Source organism: Diadema antillarum, unplaced genomic scaffold, assembly GCF_040938485.1.
Source record: "Diadema antillarum isolate AM-2024a unplaced genomic scaffold, OU_Dant_1.0 seq00002411_RagTag, whole genome shotgun sequence".
Taxonomy (NCBI): domain Eukaryota; kingdom Metazoa; phylum Echinodermata; class Echinoidea; order Diadematoida; family Diadematidae; genus Diadema; species Diadema antillarum.
Window position 1 is genome coordinate 1 of NW_027273022.1, and position 22048 is coordinate 22048.

Here is a 22048-nt window from a genome sequence, read left to right on the forward strand (position 1 = left end):
GATTTAGATCTAGAACCTAGTGCTAGTACTACAGAATAGACCTGATGCAAACTTGTTGTCAAGCTTTTGGTTGAGTTTCTTCAGAGACACGAATTTTTGTAGCACAATACCCGATTGAATAAGAAAAAGGAAAAAAAAATATAAATACACAACTGTAATGCAGGTCTCTAGACCACTCCCGTGCACGAGCGAGCATCAGCTCCCGTTTCTTCAGTGTCACTCTCGTCATTGGCCTAGGCTAGGCTACTCGTGTCGTAGTTTTATTCGCCATCATCATTGTCATACATGGTTACACAAAATAAATTACATCTTGCCATCACCTCAACCACAGCAAAACCCTGAATATCACTCCCATCATAGTCACTCTCAGCTCACAAAACATATCAGCAAACGATACAGACATCGCAGACCTAGCTAACTAGCTCTAAACATAGTTGTAACTACGCCACGTTAGACATTAGTTGTACACAAAAATGAAACGGGGGTGAAAAAGTAGTAATGAATACACGAAGATCATCAACGATGGCATATTACCGTAGAAAAAATACACAGAACATCTTGCACCCAAAAAAAAATCGAGGTAAAAAACTACGATGAGAAAAACTAGGGTGAAAACACGATGCTTGGAAGACGAACGATGAAGACACTACGGCAAAAATGCTTACACGGAAAACAAACGAGTGGGTACCACACAAACTACGATGTTTTCGCACATACGTAGATAAGCTACATCATGTTCAATCAAAAAACTCAACAAACACTAGGACAAAAACTCACCTCTAAATTGTTGCAAACGAGATAATCACTTAGAAAAAATGAACAAAACACTCTCAGAAGTACGATTGTACTCTGAGAATGAAAGATATAGAATGATACGAAAGCAAAAGAGAGAAAAGAGAGAGAGAAATGGACGGGAAACCTAGAGAAGTTACCCACACTCACTAACGTAAATGGAATTCAACACACACACAGTATAGTACACGTACATACACAAGGAGATATCGTCAAGCACTCTATGAGGAGATCGATATCACGATACCGCGCGTAAGAAATCACTGCAGTTGCTGGGGCAACAAAGATACATGCGCGCTGTAAACATGAATATTGATTAGTTTCTCAGCAGGCTCGAACCCCTGGCAGGTGTTTTGGCCAATAAGAGACATTCTAAAATATGTTTCTTTGCATAAATTATTTTTCTGAGTCCCAGTAAGGATCTCTGTGATTGGCTAAAATTATTCTACAGCTCCTGGCCAAGCCTGAGGTCCTAGGACGCCCTCTTTTGGTCATAAATAATAAAAACCATGTTTTTTGTGGGAGCTGACGGGGATGGGTTAAACTGCCAAACCAATTTGTCTGAAACGGGGGGGGGGGGGGGGGGGGGGGGGAATCATACCTTTCGTTTATATTTCATTAGTGGACATATGAGGTAACATCAAATCGGTTACTCATTCCATACTAAATTCTGAAATGCCCATAGACCTCATACGCAAGCTATCAGGTACCTGTACAGAACGGGTTAAAGTCAAAACTGGTGTTAATCATTTTAATAATTGTGAATGGACGAGAATATTTGCTGTAAATAAGAAATTTGTGCACCACTTGCTGCACTGTCATCCACATTCATGTTGGCGCCTTGCAACATTTTTACTTTGTCTATGAGCAGATCGAATACATTTGGTTTCATTGTTTTGAATGAGCTTGATCCAGAATGCAAGGTGGTTTGATTTGGTCGACAACGTCAGAAATCTTCAAGAAAGACATCTATAAAGTATGGAAAACAAAATGCCTAGTACTTTGTAGTGACTGAAAAGCATCATTCGCGTGTAGACGAGCTCAGAACAGGAAATCTCCTGCTTCGTATATCTGACAATGGTCCTGAAAAATTATACCGACATACTTCTTTCTTTTCGACTGTATGTATCTACCTGTACAGTGTGTGAGTGGGTGGACAGGAATGCGTTCCAATGGGTGAACTGAAATATGTGGGAAGGCGGCTGACTCACATCCAATCACAGTGCTCATTGGACCATGTACTGTGCATTGCATTGTGTTCAAAGTTGATTTACCGCACCTGGTTTTTTGACCTTTACAAAGGTAACAGGAAAGTGTCACACACTTCTTTCATCTTCTTCTTCTTCTATTTCTTTTTCTTCTTCTTCTTCTTCTTCTTCTCAGTAGATTATTATTAGTTCAAGTATTTCATAGGCCAGATAAATTTATACTAATTCAGTTTTAGCAGTGCCCCTATTTCTATTTCTTCGGGCTGAGCACACAAAGTGCACACACAGAAATGGATAGATGGGACTACATATACTTATGATGGTTCTACATTTGGCAAAATATTGCTTAGTGCATCCGTATTGAAAATGAAGCAATGAAATTTCTGACTTCATTTCATATGGCTTTATCCCAGATAAAATCAGATCAAAGTCACAGTGTTGGTGCAGACATGAAAAAGTTACAAGCACAGAGGTTTTGGGGTTGTTAGGTTATTTTGATTTTGATTTTTTTTCTTTCTTTCAGCACAGTCAACACAGAGCTATATGCATTTGTATCAACACAAACAAATTTCTCATTTCAACGTACTGGCCATGTGCACACTAACTTTCCTAGTTTGATACAACATCATCAATTAATTTCCTGTGTTTTTTGCTCAACACCACCACCTCAAATGGTGATTTCCATTGTGTAAATAGGTATGTTGTCAATGTTTCTGCCATAGAACCCGATGAAGATGTGCTGATTTTGCTCCAACACACATTTCCCATAGACCCCTGCCTGAGTATACTCAGGACTCGTCCTCAACGGGTTAAAAGGACTAGCGGGATAGTGCTCTGACTTTACAGTCATCATTATCATGGTCAAGAGGAATTAGTGATGTAATGCTGTCAGATTATGAGATTGGTTTGTGGGCCCTGCTGTGCCTAGCTGTTATAGCCAGTACCGAACCCAATCCGTGGAATTTGTAGGATTAATATTTCCTTGGAAGTGATCAGTGTGTATATTTACATGGCCATATTTGACAGTTTGCACCCAACATGACTGTAATTGGAAGGAGTGTTTGCACCTCTGCAGACCAGCGTTCGGTATAGACGTCTCTGGTTCAGGTTTCATTTCCTACATACTCTGCTGGGAGGGTTTGATGGAGGTTTATTAAGAAGAGCCGCGAAGGGTAAATCGCAAGAAATGGAATTGAGATGTGCGTCATAAGCAGTGTGTTTCTTACTGTGCAGAGGGAGCTCTTGTCATTCTCTTCACCGCTCCTGTGATATATTTTTTTTCTTCTTCTATCACTCTATCTGTTCTTGCCTTCCTTCTTTGTTCTCCCCCCCCCCCCTCCCCTCTCACTCTATCTATCTGACTCTCTGGCTTCCTCTATCCCCATCTCCCTCTCTCTCCTCTCTTTTCCCCCTCTCTTTTAACCCTTTGACGATGGGCTGATTTTGCTACAACACGCATATCCCATAGACACTCACCCGAGTACACTTGGGACTCGTCTTCAACGGGTTAAGTGTTTCTGTCCAGTGTTCAATCTTATCCTTCTTTTTTCTCTATCTCTCTGTCTCCCTGTTTCTATGTGACTGACTCTCTGCCTGTATCTCTCTTCTCTCTCTCTCTCTTTCTCTCACTATTTCAATATTTCTCTCCTGTAAGCTGTGCCCCAATCTCTACCTGCCTTGATTTAGCCACCTGTGTGATTTCATTCTTCATCAATTCACACCATGCTCCATCTCATTGCATCTCCCGTTAGACGCATAACACTATTAGTCTGCGGACTAACTGTTATGCTTCTTTTGATTTGAAATAAAACCGAATTGAATTGAATTGAAAATTGAAGTACATCCTCTTTTTCTTTTCTCTTTTCCTTTTCCTTTCTTTCCTCCTTCGCTCCTTCCTCCAAAGATTTGATTTTCTTTTTCAATATTTGTATGTTTTTCAATATATTTTTGTATGTTTTTATTGCAGTGTTTTTCACTTTCAACTCATCAGGGGTCATTTTATCTGCGCAATTTCAAGTGTTCTAACAGTCAGATTTTAAATTGAAACCATGTTTAATGTGTCTTTCTCCATTGGAAGTATCATTACAGCTGAACTGTACCTTTCAAGTTGATGTGAATACTCCTTCTATCACACGCCACTTTCCCTGCCATGTTTTTCCGCATCCACTCTCATCTATTGTGTCATATCCGTCTTCCGCAGAGAAGACCTGCTCCGCGGGGTCTGTCTATTTATAGAGACAGTCCCTGCAGAGCCTTGCACCAGGGAAATGGGACTTTGTTGGTGTGACGGCGCTACACGGGAGGGATAGGAGGATGCCGCCGAACTCGGTATCGTGGCGTTATTGATCGCAGCACTTTTCGTTCGACACTGTCCGTGCCGGTTTATTGGCGAGGTCGTTAGCAAACTCCACATGATGTGATTGTCTGTGCTGGACCTCCCACCCTTGATATCTTTATCTTTTCCCCCTCAATTTACTTCCTCATTTTTCGTCCACCTCATCTGCCAAGAACATTTAAAGTAGGCAGAGATTCCTCACCCACGTGACCACCAAGGCTAATTTTGAAATCTTTCCCCAACATGATGGCAATTTAGGCCAGTTTGTCCCGTCTCGTCCTGGTCATCAAATTGTCAAACCCTTAGTTTTTGCATCTTCAAAATCACATCTAGTACTTTGCCATAAAAGAAAAACAAAACAAAAACGCAAGTGGCATTTTGCGGAGACACTGCCAAGAACAGTACCTGCAATAGACGATGACAATAGACATTATCCCATTTGCCTGCACTGTTTTCATAACCAGTGAAACCTCAATCCATATGAGCAATTCTCTTTGTAAACCATCATACGTGTATGTATCAAGCACATACCAATTGTGTTGTGTTCTGTGCAATGTTGTCGATGTATACTCTCTGGCATGAATGCTTGGAAAGAGGTGGTGAATTACAGTTTTTTTGGTGCTTTGCTTTTTGATGGCTGTTGGCTGTAAAGCAAAATGTGTCAGAACTTTAAAGTTTCTGGCAATATCAGTGATGGTACACTCTTACGTGAGATGAACTTTTAGTGTTTATGACTTTGCTGAGTATCCACACGTTACCAGTAATAGCATTTTAAACTCACATCGACAACATAGTGCTAACAAAATATTCACATATTGATGGGGTTTTTTATGCTTGTGCTGGTTCCACATTCTCAGATAAGTGCAATTACCAGATCACAAAATTGCATTGTTTACTGGAGTAAGTGGAATGAGGAGTGCTCCTGACCATAAGGTCAAACCTTAAGATAGCTTCTTTTGTCTGTAGATAGTGAGTTTTAAAAAAAACAACACTTTGAGGAAAAAGATAATCAGATCAATTTTTAGTGTTCATAAGAGCTTTCATAGACAAGACTATCCACTCTTTAGAGAAGATGGTACTCACCTTTACTTGAGTGAAGAATTGCTTTTAACTATGAGAGTGAAATTTCAAGAGTGGTTGAACTGCAGAGATGATGTGAAAATAATGGTGTATTGCTGTACAGTGTCACAAACCATTTTCTAGGCAGTTGTTCAGAGCTGTGTAAAGGTCAGGGCAGAGTGTCTGGTGTGTGTTTATAATTCCTGAAGTTCATGTCATAAATTGGCCCCAGCTCTGTGCGGAAGAGCGCACATAGCAGTGTGTTTTGTCATGTGGTAATAAATCCATCTCTAATGTTGCATTGGGGAATGTCTCCCCATGCAATGTTTGTGTGCCGTTGTCATACTGCATCCGTGATCAACAGATTTATCCCGCAATGATGATCTATGACGCTGTAAAACATGGTCCTTTGCTCCATTCCCAACCTATTCCCAACTTAAAAGCATTTTTTTTTTTCAACGTAAAGGAATTTCTCTTATCACGCTTGGTGTTTGATCTTACAGCAGTGACCCTCGTGTGTAAATAGACTGGAAACATAGCGGAAGAGAGAAAGGTTTTACTCAACAGAGTCATAGATATTCAGGAGATGGTACATCTGCTTCCTCATGAAGACCCAGCAGGACTGGTAATATCAAAAGATGATGATGACAAATTATGATGATGAGATGATGTTAATCTAATGATAATGATGTTAATGATGGCAAGTAAGATGATGGTGATGGTAATGGTAATGGTAATGGTAATGATGGTATTATTTATGGTAGCAGTGCTTGTCATGATGATGATGATGATGATGATAATGACAACGACAGTGACGATGACGACATCAACGACGACGATGATGAAGGTGATGATAGTGATGACTTTCTCAACCCTAAGTGAGAATGGAATGTGTCGAGTAAGATTTTTTTCGTTTTAATGGAAAGAGTGAGTCTTTGACCATTCCTGTGTGATACTATGTATCCAAAAATGAAAGTGGCATGAGCTTAGCAGCTATAAGAAGTCCTTAGGCTTGGCAGTAAATGACAAGAGAGTGGGATTAATGATTGCATAAAGATGGATTAAAAACTTGGGAAGATAAAGCATTTATTGATTGTTTTTCAAATAGTTGATGGTTCGTGATTTCTTGTGTCTCTTTCTTATGCATGACAGGTCTTCTTGGTCCGAAAGACTTCAGGGAAGGATAAAGGAACAAAATATGCCATGAAGGTCTTGAAAAAGGCTACGCTGAAAGGTATGTACAACTGTATGTGTCGCTTGTATGTCAATTAAACATCAAATATAAACGGATCCTTAGATGCAATGAATAGAAATGTTTGGGGGGAGGAGGAGGAGGGACTAAATTTGAAAACACCTGTAATATGATTACTGTTGATCTCCTGTATAAAGTAAAAGTGATTCCCTAGGCCCAATTGTAAATTGCACATTATTATGCATTTTTATAAGCATTTTTGAAAGCATTTTTTTTTAATGCTTTGAAAAGTACACACTAGAAAACTATCACACATTAATTGGATCTGACATGCATTCTAGTGGATTTCTCATTTTCAAGTCTGGTGCCTCATCAAAAACAAACACCTACAGGATTGCAAAAGAAAAGAAAAGAAAAGAAAAGAGAAGCTGTTACCCACAAAATGACTACAAATGTCAAGCAATGTAAAGCAAACAGTAATGTGATGCCAACATGGGAGGCATATCTGAATAACATGCATGTAATGACTGTGAAGTGAACATCCTGCAGATTATATATCTCTGCCTTTGTTATTTATTCATTGGCATCGCAATTCGATTCCTTGCAAGCACTGTTTCATCTCCCGTGTCTCATACCCATTTGTCATTCAGTGCGCGACCGGGTACGCACCAAGATGGAAAGGAATATCCTCGTCGATGTGAATCACCCGTTTATCGTCAAACTCCACTATGGTAAGTGACCTTGTAATATTAAAGGTGCATTCACTACTCACCTCCACCCCTGCCATATGTGGTTGGCAGTCTTACATCAAATTCTGTCTTGCTCCAAAGAGGCAGTACCCGGGCCACCAAGTCTCGTTGCCCCGATTCCTGCAGGAACCTTCCTGAGAAATTCAACGTCTCTTTATGACTTGGCAAGAGCGTGTAAAAGTCTCACTGTTTTGGGAATATCATATGCCTAGATATATAATAGATGCATGCAACTGACAAGCATCCGTTTGATTGTTGTCTCGAACCGCCCTGATCCTAATGTATTAACCCCGTTGAAGACAAATCTTGAGTATACTTGGGCAGGTGTCTCTGGGAAATACGTGTTGAAGCAAAGTCATGCCATCCTGCAGCCCTGCCGTTCATTCCCTTGGTGTAGTTTGGGTTTGTGGATAGAGTATCAGTAGCAACTTCCATGGTTTATGGATAGAATATCACAAAGAAGTTCCATTGTACTTTTCACAGTCATTGCATCATTTGATGCTTGAATCTTCCTTTGGACATGTGGACAGTTCCTATCGTTACTCTCAGATGGTCTCATAGAATGTCAGTCAGGTTTAGAAGGATGATGTAAACTCTCCTAGCTCCCCATCACGAAGCTTGGACAGTCCATACTTTTAATTATAGATAATCCTAGAGAGCACCAGTCTAGTTTAGAAAGATGATGTGAAGTGTCCTAGCTCTCCACCATGGAGCCAATCTCATGAGACCCTACAGTCAACTGCATGGGAGGTCTTTGTAATGATGTGTAGAATAGTCAAGAGGGTGCCAGACAGACTTTTCTGATTGGTGTGAATGGGACCACTTTAAATGCTTGGCTCCTTCTCTGAATGGGCCTGTCAAAGAAAGTCTACAGTCACAACATAAGGCAGCACCAGTCAGATGAGTGTTTTGGGGGTTTTTTTTATGCATAACCTTGTTTAGGAATCATTATGAAAAGATATAGATGATAGATGTCAGTACATTGACTCACAAAGTTAGGGTGTTTAGAAATGACCGTATCAAAGTCATAATTAGACTAAAATATTTCCTACAAACGGACTTTTTTTGTATAATGCAACTGGAAGAAGCCTTTAGCACTACTGCAAGAATGCAAAGTAACTTCAGTTAATTTTCACAAATCACGATAGCGAAGTTTCGTACAATGTGCTGGTGTAGCATCATATCTTCAGTAGATGGCATCTAACCGATAAAAAGCAAATGTAACAAAACAAAAGTTGAGGGAAAGTCTTCTGCCATCAGATATTACGTGTCTGATTTGTTTTAGTCTTTGTAGTATCAGGACCCATCCAAATGCCCCTTCCCTCGATCCCCCCCCCAAAAAAAAAAGAAAAGAAAAGAAAAATGAGCTCTGTATGAAGTCATGCTAAACTGCATTGTAGTGTGAACTGCCCCATTCACCCCCTGCAGTGTTTACATGTGTGAGGAGGGGACTCTTTACACAGGCTGCTTGTCTGCATTCAAGCACCTGCCGAGGAGTTGCGGTTTCTAACTGATATCATCCAGGATTATTTGTTATGTACCCCGTGGACTCCGCATTGTGGCTTCGTGGGATGGAAAGGAGCCAAGGTTTTGACGCGTCCTGGACAAGTGTTTACAAGGAATCTCCTAATTGCTGTCTCTGTTCTGTAGATGTAGTTGGTGTATACTAAAGATATGTGCCATCAGCTGTGTCTGCCTTTGAAACCATAGTCTCAAAATCAGAGCAGTTTTCTCTGTCATGGTGGAAAACAGTTCAGTGAAATTTTAGCATCATTTCCTGACTGTACAATCTGTACATGTGAAAATGATAATGTTTATCAAACAAAAATCTGAAGTTTGGTTTGTGTTTGTGAGGGTTTACAAAAACAAATCTTCTGGAGGAAGATAATGGATCAGCTGAGATATTTATGGAAGAATCACTACACCACGCTTCCTCTTTTAGAGCATGAGTTTTCCAGTCTAGATCTTTCATAGTGTGATAACCCTATAAAGGACAGTCATTTCCAGTAATAAAAGTAGGCAGAGCAAGACGCAAGATAATTTTTCCCCTCTTTACTGGAAACAGGCTTTCAGCCGAGGGCCCAATTCTTTTTTAAGAGGCGGATGCCTACGAGGTATTGGTTTTATTCTTGTCTGAACGTGTGCTTTGTCGCCCAAGGCAATGAGGGGCAGTGGCTTTGCAGCATCTTGGAAGGATTTGCCAGCCAAAACCTGGTGTAAGATGATTGTCTTTTCAGTAAAACAGTCACTCCTAATTGTAGCATAATGTTTCCTAGCCCAGATTGGCCAAGTATAACGTACACCCCTGAGTAGACACTTATTTCACACCCTTTCTAGACCGCACACCACCTGACAGTGGTGGTGGCTAGAGTGAGTGGTCTGTCCACACTTGGCCGTTAGCCCATCTTGTGGGGGGAGTCTTGTTCTCTCAAATAGATCCCTTAAGCCACAGAGATCTGGATCAGCATCAGCTCCAGGCCCCTGGTAATAGCTTCACATTGTCAAGAATCGTTTTAATGTGAAGTGTAAATGATGTGAGCTTGATGATTACCTGTTTGTACACTAGTCACTTGGGGTGAACAAAGAGAACCTAAGAGGGCTCCAAAGGAAAGCATCTATGCCCCTATCCAATTCCTGCATCCCAAGAGGCTGTTGTGGCTCATATACAGTTGAACCTCTATTATCCGGCCTCCCTTTATCCGGATCTCTCTATTATCCGGACGCAATCTCGCCGTGATTTTTTTTTAAAATAATTACGGGAAGAAAGGGGGATTCCCAACTCCTTGAGAACTCCTACCCAAACACACATGAATTACATATTACTTCCAATATGATTAACATACATTGCATCAAATTTCCTTCCAAATTGCTTACCTTCAGACATTTCAACATCCCCAAACATCCCCAAATGTAACAATGAAAAGGTTGCAGTATACACATTACTACATGTGGTACTACAATGGGCTACATCAGTACATGTGTATGTATATGTACATGTATAAAGCATTGAGTCTCCCGTATCCGGCCAAATCCCTTATCCGGATGAGCCCCGGTCCCGACTTGTCAGGATACGAGAGGTTCAACTGTACTAACAAATAGCTTGTTGTGATTCTCTTTAATTTCTTAGGGTGTTATTCAACATTTTTTTTCCCCTGCACTGACACCTGTAAAGTCAACTGCTGTTATTCAGGAAGAGAACTTGCCACTTCAATGGAATTTCCCGTACTTGTAATAGATAAAAAAAAGATGTCCGTTGTCCTCGTTTGATCAGTCCCTATTGCATTACCATCCTCAAGTCTTAATCTTTCCCATGTGTCAAGTACACCCCCAAGTAAGTTCTGGCCAGCTTATTACTCACTCACACACATGCACACAACTTCACACAAACTACCGTACACGTATATGTTGATATGCTTGGAACATTCAATTGTACATGATATTCATAACTAAAAATCTGTTGTTTTCTTTTCATTCAGTTTAATAGTTGATATTATTTATTACGGACATGAACAAATGCACCAAACAGTTCTCAGGAGCTGTCTGGAACTTGAAAGCGACTGGTCAGTCCGAGCCACTAAAAATGTCAGATATCATACGATGTACCACAAAGCTTCCAGAGGAATGCTACCATACATCTATTACTGAAATAGGATCATCTCTAGAGCATGAATCCTGCAATTATGAACACCATGCCCCTATGACTGATACGATCAGCACATTTGGTATTCCTGATGCATTACATCCAGCTTAAATACAAAAACCATGCCTGAATGTATGCAGTTGGCACAGCATCTAGCAAGTGTAAACATTGCAGAAAATGGTCAGAAGGTTGAAGAGATTGAAAATGTACGAATCCAGGGGAATTGATTTTGATAGTCTTCATCAGTAGACCCAATATCAGGCGCAGAGATTTCCGAGAAATGCTCCCACACTATATTAGAGCCAAACATTTCAGTGCTCAGCCAGCTAATAGAATGCTGGCAACCAATTCACAAGACTGGGTTACATTCGTTGCAATGTAAAAAATATGAAGATGTGCCCAACAAGAAGTGCTTTCACCACATTGTGGTTTTTGTTCTGTTTTATCGAGTCTGTATCTGGTCAGATAAAAAGAATCATTATAGTACGTTCTGAGGGAAAGTACATTTGTATCCCTCTGTCCACATTTCTAAACTACTACTTTACTCAAGAGTTCCTGAGACAAAAGCAAAAGTGGCCACCTTTCCGGTATGAAACTAACAAATTATTTGTATGTAGATTCATTGTATTGTGAATCCTTAGTTTTCCTGTTAGTTTTGTTTTGTTTTTGTTTTTGTTTTTGTTTTTGTTAGCACCATATTTCAAACATTTCACTTCTGCAGAGCAGGTAATTTTGTTATACATGTCAGTATTATGGATTTGAATACAATGCCTCTGAAATGAGTCTAGTGCTGCTTAGAAAGAAACAAGCCAAACAGTAGGCCACAGCAAATGGATGAATAAAAATACATCATACTGGATACCAAGAGCTGTCCCCATTCCCCACCTCCACAGTATTAAGCTACAGGTATGCATGTATTTTATGAACTCTACCAACTTTTCTAGGTTGGGGTAATGTAGGAAACAAGGTGGGGGGGGGGGGGGTAGTGAAGTTACAAAGAAGACCTATAGCAAGTTTGGGGATATTATGAACGGTTGGAGTGTGAATGAGGCCAAAAAGCCAAGTAGCCAAATTTCTACCTCAGGGGTCTGGTTGAGCAGGTGAAACCCATATGCACCAGACTGCGGAAGCCCCTACTGGAAATGTCACATAATTTATCATCATACTCACAAGATAGCTCCGCTTCCGAAGATGCCGGGGCAGTAATGAAGCAATTGAAGATTTTGCGGTGAAGACAGAAGCTCTCCCCGAGAAATTCATTAGGGGATCGCACATTTCTCCCAGCAATTTCTTTCTTCTTATTCTTCCCTCTTTTTTTTGGTACTTTGTAGGAGAAAGGTTACAAGGAGAGATATAGACAGAACCCAAAATAGAAATTTGATATACTGTCGAGATCATCCTCACCACGTTTTTTATGCTTTGTGTGGCAGCAATTCCCTGAGCAGTGTCACTGTGAAGAAAATTGTCAAAGATTGCACAGATGAGACAGTTACCTCCTTCTGCTTCTCAGCTTCTCTCTCTCCTTCATCTAATGCCAGTTGGTCCAAATTTGTATGTTTCGGTTATTTGAAAACCAGAAATTCAGTGCCCCCCCCCCCCCCCCCCCCCCCCCACGTAGAGTTTAGTCCATCCATGGATCTTCAAGTTTGTGCCAGATTACTTACCCCCCCTGTTCAGACGCAAGCCAGTTTATACCAAAACTTGATAAAGAAACGATATATAAAGAATCATGGTATATCCAACAGACCATTCAGACGCTCATCTCGCCCGTTCTGGAAAACATCGTATAGATGTGCAGTTTCCCACTGCGCATGCTGTTATGGTCATGAGTGACAGGTATAGGGTCACCTTTTGTGCGTGCTCCCACTAAGCCCCACCCAGTTATACCGTTCTATGGTCGCCATATGTTCAGATGCATAATGGACATGATGGAATGCTGATTCGTTATCGAGTTCTAGTTCGAAACGATGCTCTGACCATCGTTTCGTTTCATTCATACGTCATTTCGTTGTATGTCGTTTCATTAGTCAGCCTTTTGACGTATAAATTCATCGTATAGCTATACCGTTGTGGTATAGCTATACCATTTTAGTATAATTTTATTGCCTCCGAATACCCTGTACATTGTAGTAGTGCATACTGTTTGTAAACTGTGCCCTTTCTATGCACAACCTGTTGAATTAGTGACTTCATTGTACACCCCCACCCCCCCCCCCCCCCCAAAAAAAAAAGAAATGTTATCAACCACACTGCTTCCTGGTTTTAATGTGTGAAAAAAATTGTTTTTGAAAAAGAAAAAAAAAATCAAAACAAAACAACACAAACATCCTGATAATTTTGAGAATGAATGATCTTTTTCTAACCTACCACCATCTCCCTGGTTCAGAGGAGTGCTAGACAGTAAAGCAAATGATGATAAAGTCCCGACTGATTAAAAAAAAGACAGTCCAGGATGATTACCTCATTACTATTCATTCTACCAGGTCTCTTCATTTACCAGCCAGCTGATCCCTTTGTTTCTCCCTCACTACTCAGAGGCCTTGGTGCCTCGAGGCTACAGAGCTGAGCCATGGCTGATGTCCCAGGGAAGTTCATGCTACAAGCCACACACTGTCTTCTGTATCCCCTGCACGTTTTCTTGATGTATCTTTCCGAGTCTTATTTCCGGTTTCAGAGTGGAAGTCAGATTTCCCCTTAGTGTGTTATGGTCGAGGAAGAGTGCTTTTCCTACAAATAATACTCGAGCAATATCAATTTCACCTGATGGCAATGGTATCGTATTATGAAAATGTTCGCAGAAAGTTGGAATACATTGGGTAGAAAGAGCTTCCTTTCAGAAAAATACACTAACTTCAATGGGGGGGGGGGGGTTGGAGTGAAGGGGTTTCAGTGAATAGTTTTCATCATAGATTGTAAAAAAATAATATGTTGTGATTGGGCTTTGTAGGTGAAGATAAGCATAATTAGAATTTACAATACAAGCCTGTTAACAGAGCAGAAGTTGGCATATGTATATGGGTCAGAATTTTGAACGATGTACAATTGAGCCTAAACAAGGCAAAATTTAAAAAGTAGGAAATTCTCCAAATTATTCATCTTACCTGAAAGAGTATAACTCAAGCTTTAATATGAACCCAATTATACTAGGATTTTCCCAGAAGAACAAGTTTTTATTCACCGCTGAAGTTTACCATGTCCAGAGCAGCGAACGTCCGTGAGGAATAGTACAGCACATACACTTGAATACCATTTAACATAGTTTGCAAAGATCTGATTCAGTTCAAAATCCTAACAAAAATATCTTAAGGGACATGTGTACGTGCTTGCAGAATATTAAGCTTGTACTCTTAACCTGTACGTAATGGTAGACAACTGATGATTTAACTAAATTCGTCGTTTCTGTTGAAATATTGCTCTTCCGCTAAACACTTTCTCCACTTTACGCGCATTTTACAGAAACTCAATATTTTGACCTCTTATTTCACTATCCCATACTTCAATCCCCACTCCCAAATAATAACATACCTTTTTAAGATGTATCTGATCTAGGCAGTCTCTATAACCCAACGAACATAGCATAGTTTTCATCACGGAGGTTCGCATGTAGCTCACGGACGTTCGGAACAAACAAGATGCAGCTCTCTTGAGTTGGAAACGCATTCTACTCACAACAAACAGCAATTTCATGTCGAGAACAAACTCCTCTGCAAAATCCTGAACAGATACGACCAATTTTCAATTATATAAGCTTGTTTATCTTCTCATACTGAGGAATCAAAGAAAACAATTTTTCCATCTCTCGTAAATAAACGTACAATCGTACGTGTAATCTCAGTGACGTAGTCCATCCTTGAGAACGAATATATTTATCAAAATTTCTTTATCATGAAGTAAAGATTCAGGTCCTAAATTTGTTATCTAAAGTCTACAATGCAAAATTTGCTTATAACGAACATGGTCACAGCTGAAATTATGACAAAGAATTAACATAGAAAGACAACAGAAATGTGCTCTGTTATAGAAATACGAAGTTTAGCTGGGGAGGGCAAACGAATACGTTGGGAAGAAATCCCTCTATGTTTGCTCCTTGTGTTACACACAGTTACCGAGGAGAATTTGTATTATTATATTAGTCAGAAATGATAATAGGTTCGATACTGCGAAGTTTCGTCATAACAAGACACAATAAGTCCATATTACTTGGATGGATGTTTGTGACTTCGATATTATACAATATGGTTTGTTATAACAAACATGTTGTCGCGCGTCATTTCGGAGGCTCGTTATTCATACAGTTTGTCAATACGAAAATGGATAGAGTTCGTATAATTATGAAGCTTTTTTTATTCGGTAAATGATAGGAATCTCCGAAGGTTAACCGAAAGGTTTATTAATTGGAACATGAAAAATCATGTTCGCTTATCCAAATGTGGAGAAACAATTAAGTTAACAACTAAAATCCTCCAAATTTCAAAACCTCATAATAACCATTTTCACCTAAACGAATATCAGGCCCTTTCCACTTTTAGAAGAACGGACCTAAAAATAATGATCCTTAATATTTATTTTTCGGACTAACAAACTTTCGGAATAAGAAAATTTTTAATAACAAACCTCCTTAATTAACTACAAACTTTTTTTTTTTCATTTTCGGAATAACAAACCTTTGGACATCAGAGTAACGAATCTTAGGAAGAGCGAACGTATCAAAGTGCAACCTAAAACCTTTTCTTAATCTTTACTTTTTTTAACATGTGTTTTCAAAGTAAGCACAAAAGCACAAACAAATTGATGATCTCTCTGTCTCTTAAATGTAAAATGAAAAAAAAAATCTTGGAAAGAATTACAGATGAACATTTCTTTTCATTGATGAGTATAAAACAACACCATGTGATGATGAGCGGAGGATTTGTTTGTTTTCATCAGACAATAATTGTATACTGCATTATTTTTGTTCGCTTGTGACAGCATTTCGATGAATAAAAAACATAAACAAACAAACAAAAACTTCTCCAAAGGAATTTGGTACAACGTGAGTGCACTGGCAATTCTTTTCTCTGTGTGTTGGAGCTCGATCCCTTCTCTATTTCTCAGTCACTTTTATTTAACTGCTTCCATATACTTTTGAAACTTTTCCATTTTTTATTCAACACATGCCCATTACAGACTTCCTCCGTCATTATCCTGCATGTGATTACGTAGCACTTTTCGGATTTATTTTGGTTTGTTTTGTTTTGTTTCTGTTTTCTGTTTGGTCGCAGCATGTCCAGGCTATTGAAAGAATGAGAGAAAAATCGTCATGAAGAGAAAAATAAGAATGAATTAAGGCATTTAACATCATGACAATTACAGCGAACGTCCGTTATGGAGGCCAAAACTGGATGTGTTCTGTTTGAGACGGCAGCTACCATACTCAAAAGATAAACACTTGGCGCACCTGTCACTAAAATATGGCACTGATCCTCTTTCTCCTACTGTGTAATCCATTGACTTATTCTACTAACGAACATCCGTGACTAAAACGTTTTCCTTTTGTTATTACAAGTAAATTGAGTGCTGAACATTATTCACTTTTGGGTATGAGCGGCTCGGTGATTTGGTAATATTTTCAACTAACATTAACTTTATGTGCAGTGATATATTTGTAATTATCAGCAATTTCCTTTCTCGGACAGAACGTCCGTGAGCGAAACTTTCAGAACCTGTAACAGTACAAATTGTCTCCAAATCCTCATTAGAAAGAAATTTAAATGCACAGAAATTACAGATTACGCAAAATTCTATTTTCCTACAACTTTGTTTTCCATGTTTAGCTGTTTTTGTATAATTAGAGGGAAAACAAGCGTAAAATTGTGAGTAAATTTTCAACTGTTTCTTCATCATGATCACATAACGCCTTAAAAATTCTGAAACTACTGCTCTAAACTCATTGTTTGCTTTGTAAAACTTTATTTGTGACTATTGGAGCTAAAAGTTTTAAAGAATACAGGACACTTTCGGGACAAGTTATCCCTATCGAAGGGATTGCATACGTCACGGACGTTCGCTGGCATTGTCACGGACGTTCGTTCTACTGATTGGGTCATGTTCCCGGACGGATAACTGATCGGCAGAGAGTACCTAGCCTTCCTAACTCTTTCAACAATTTGAAAAGGTATTGTCAATGCAAATTATAAGAAATTTGACATCCTTACAACATATGTATTGCTCAGAGGGGGATCAGGAGGTGAATTTTTAGAGAAAATATTAATTATTTGCTTGGTTTTCGGTGAATTGCATGGTCCAAAAACTGCGGACAAGCCTCAGTCCGCTCCAAAAATAACATACAGCTCCTCGGCTAGAGAGCCAAAGGTGAAATGCACCTTCGTCATCAAAGCAAGATGGTGTCCCACTCGAAAACGTTTTAATCATCACGGACGTTCTTTTTTTCTCGGAGGTTCGTCTAAAAATATAATTTCGGTTCCTATTTGACAAAGGATGGACAGAAACTCAAAACAAGCATATTATCGTGTGGCTAGATCTTAGTTGATTACGACTCAGAACAATATCACCAATAGCGTTTAATGGGATACGATTTTTATTAGAAAATAGCGGAAGCACGTCCGTGACGAAAACTGAGTATAATTTTGCATAAAAGAATATTACGTCCCATGTACAGCCAGCAGACGTACAATTTTTGCAGGATATGTTCATTAGGTGGAACACCAAATTTTCGTATACATTACAGTTGGGACAACAAAGTAGAATTTGCAGCAGCGATAGAAATAAAAGCACCACGGACGTTCGTCTGTTTAGGACTTTGATATTTCAATCGTTCTCTGTGATTTTATACGTGCTCATAAAGTTCTTATAATTTTGTGGTTCATACCCATGATATGTCAGATCCAGAATATGGTCAGATATTAGATGCCACGTACGCTTAAAAATGCACATCATTAGTTTGAAAAATTAAAATTATTGTGAAAATAGCGTTTTTACCGTATTTTTACGCTTTAAGTCCTTGTCAAATGAAAATATCAGGCAAAAGTCAACCAAACCATATATTTCCTGAAAGGAAATTTACTAATCTTTGAGATGACATGAAAAAATCTGGTTTCTTAGATCATCCTGGCGTGTTCTAAGGGAAAGAATGTCATAAGGTGCGAAAATTGGCAATTGTACATCGTTCAAAATTCTCACCCATATATATATATATATATATTTTTTATTATGCAACTGTACATGAACATTCTTTAATGCTTTGACATTTTGCTGCTTCCAGCAGCATAGACAAGCGTAGCTGTGTCCCTGGCACATTATATTTGTAGATGATTACCTCCCTACTACTCACAATTTGCTTTTAAGGCCCCAGTTATGCATCAACTGAAGAATCGAGATGTACCACATTGTGTTAAACAGAGATTGCAAGCCAACTTTCAGAGTCCGTCTGACAATGGCGGGTTTGGGCATCCATTTCCGAACAGAAACAATAGTAATGATAACAAAACCAACTACTCAGCTTCTGAGAGCAAAGGAATGGTACATCTGTGCTGTTCAAGTGGAACGTGGAATATGAGTGATTAAAGGAGAAGTTTCTCCACACATGTTGATTGAGTGAATGTAACAGTTATTGTAGAAGACATTAATGAAGGAAAATCTGACAATCCGTTCATGAGTTACGGCTTCTCAAAGTGTTGGTGCCGCCCTCACTGGATGAGAAGACTACAACAATTTGTGACATTACTGCAGAACAACGATAAAAAGAATTTAAATATGAAGAAAATGCCACAAAATTTAATTTGTACAAGATGTACACATTCAATTGACTTGGTATTGACATATTATGTTCAGGGCAGTATTATTCATCCTGCTTTCTCAAAGAGGTTTTAAAATCAATCGCATTTTGATTATGCTGGAAAAATGAGATTTAGCAGAATTTTCTTTATATTTTCTGTTTATCGTTACTCTGCAGAGATGCCACAAGCTGTTGTGGTTTTCTCATCCAGCGATGGCTGTACTAAAACTTTTAAAATTCACCACTTTTGAACAAATTGTCTGATTTTACTCAAACTTCACCGATGTGTCATAATATCTACATTCACTCAATCCACATACATTTTTGTGAAACTTATCCATTATTCACAAAATCTTCACCTCAATTCTTGTGACCTTAGATCAAGAAGCAGAATGATGAAGTCACCACAAGCACTTGTTGTTGCAACAAATTATTGACTAAATGTCCCGTGTTTAACCATGTATCATGTTTATTTATCATGTTTGGCGTTCAGGCCTTAGCATATCATATTGTGTTGTAAGCAAATGTAAAACATGACGAGACACGATTTCTAATTACCTTAAAGTTCCGTGTATAAGACGCACCCGTGTATAAGACGCACCCCTACTTTCGGGCCTAAAATTTAAAAAAAAAAAAAAATTTCCACGCAAATATTGCGTGTTTCATACATATTATTTCAGCTCAAAATTTCCCTAGAATGCAGCATGTATTTGCTCTATATTTCGTTTCCTTTTATACTTTCTTTTAACGGTATTCATCTGACATCGGCAAAATATGGAAAACGCAAAATGCGAGACTTGTCTCGGTACTCACTTGCTATTGTTTCGCCTTTCAATCGTGGTACATGTGTCATGCATATCGTACTCATGAGTGTACAGTACGATCTTTGCTGTCATACATAGCAGAGGGTACGTGTCTCGCATATTGACGCATGTCAGACTGGAAGGTTCATTACGAAAAATAAGAAAAACATCAACAAGTGTAGCAGAGGGATCATACGGCGAGACGTACGGTGCGTACGGTAATTACACTCACTGTTGTTTCGCCCGGAGGGATTGCCAGTAACATGTGTGTCTCTTGTACCATGCTTGTATGCACAGTGCTAGCCTTTTGCAAAAGGCAGCTCGCTATAATTTCAGCACACGCACACAGAGAGCAATGGACTTGCACACACAGCGCGCAACGGGCAAGCGCGCTACGATCCGATCGCTGTGTGCACGCGAGTCCATTGCAAAAGCCTCTCTGCTCTGCAGCTGCTACCTTTGCCAAAGGTTTGCTAGCTAGCTCACCTAGCTACAGTGTAGCTATGCTACAGTACAGTATCCTAGCTGGCATCGTGAAATGAAGAGCAAACGCATGCTTCACACATCGTTCATATTAACGGTGACATAGTGTCGATCCTACTCAGTATTTTACAGCTTTTGTCTATGGCCATATTGATACTAGTACATTGATAAGTTTTACGGTATCCGTAATTTAGTAATGATACCTGTACATCGCGTATTCCAGCTACTAGGTTGGCTGTTGGTAGCTTGGTAGACTGACATCGGTAGCATACAGCAGTGCTGTTACAGCTGTTGTCTATGGCCAGATTGATACATCGTTACTGCACAAGGCCGATCGTAAGTTTATCTCGTATTTGCAGCTTTTGTGTGTGTCCAGATTGAAAGATCGCCCATTTATCCGTAAGTTTTAGTGATTGCTTACCTTCCAAACGTCGATGGGCATACATGGCCCCAAGTTGGCCTTATAAAATTGGGTGTATATGACAGATTTTTTTCCGTGATTCGACTGTACCCGTGTATACGACGCACCCCCGATTTTCAATGTTTTCCGACGAAAAAATAGTGCGTCTTATACACGGAACTTTACGGTAAGGCAATCAAAAAAAAGGAAATATTCTCTCAGACTGCTGTTGTAGATTATGAATACGGATAAGAAACAACACATACTGTACAGTGGTGTAGACAAACAGTGGCTGTGTTGTGTGTGTTTGTGTGTGTGTATGTGTGTGTTTTTATGAAAACATCTATAGTGTATATGATCAGTAAAATAGAAATATCTGCAGAAATAGAGAAAAGGTACGACAAGTACAATGATTACTAGTACCTTGAAATGGCCCCATACTGTGATACTCAATAAAGTTGTTATAATTGAAGGACATACATGTACAATGTACATTGTACCTGCCAAATCTCTGTTGGTCAGATTCCGAGCATCTGGACAGGTGTATACCAATTTATGTATTTCCTGTAACCTATATTTGCAATTTGTGCTGAGATCTTTCCCACCCTTTCTTGTTTAATGTATCTCTGACCCTAATGTCACCTGACCCTGTATTATACTTTTTGAACATGTCTGTGGCAGTTTCTTCCGGAATATGTAAATTATGCCATGGAAGTACCATGGCCTTGTGGGCAAGAAAGAGAATAATGAATAAGAGTGCAGCTCTTCCACAAATGATGCTTTATGACTTAAATGGATGAGAAAAATGCAAGCAGCAATTGGAATCTGTCATATTGCTTGAAAGCAGAGACTTCATAATGTCAGGAAAGAAAAAAAATAAATGGAAATGCCCGAGGGGAGTCATAGTCTTGTAACAATACCTTTGGATTATTTGATGAGTTTGTGATGGCTTTATCTTTGCCAAATTGTGTCTGGAGATAAAACAAATATTCAATGCCCACAGACCTAACAGACTTAACTCTCTTTCCAGACACAATAGTTGCTGTGTTTGTGATTCTGCATGTCGTGTATTTCACCTTGTGGATGTACAATGATTATTTTATCGATCATTTTAACACGGCATACCTAAAAAACTGTGCTCCTGTCGACAATGGGTCTGCACCTTCAGACTAGAGAGCAGACCGTATATACCCATGTCTATATCACGAACTCAACCCGGTGATTTGATGAGGGCACACGCAGTCCATCTAGACTCTACCCAAATGAGCCTCTCCCTCCCTCTCCCTCTCTCTCTCCCTCGATCAACCTCAAATGTTGATCGAACGCTTGGCTTCTCGTCCAGTGTAGCTGCCCTCCACAATCGATAGCCGCGGAGACCCACAACTGAAATGCCGGCCTACTTTTGTCAACCTGCCGTGAAAGTGAGCCGCAGTGCTAAATTTGGCGACCGCAGATGCGGCGATGGTACTATGTAGTAGTCAGGTGTATTTGCACTCTCTTAAAGTTATGTTCATGAGCCCTGTCGCTTTTGAGTGACAGTACAGGAGATACACTGTAGCAATCCTCTTATTACTTTTCGTCCTTTCTTTCTTTTCTTTTCTTTTTTTTTTGGG

The 22048-nt window shown here is 39.4% G+C and overlaps 1 protein-coding gene across 1 annotated transcript in view; it reads left to right on the forward strand.

Moving 5' to 3' along the window:
* Positions 1 to 6497: 6497 nt before the first annotated feature.
* LOC139714760 (ribosomal protein S6 kinase alpha-3-like) overlaps positions 6498 to 22048 on the forward strand; it is a 56295-nt gene continuing 40744 nt past the window's right edge. Inside the window, 2 exon segments of the mRNA XM_071626426.1 lie at positions 6498 to 6628; positions 7237 to 7317. Coding sequence (XP_071482527.1) covers positions 6598 to 6628; positions 7237 to 7317 — 112 coding nt within the window. The 5' untranslated portion in view covers positions 6498 to 6597.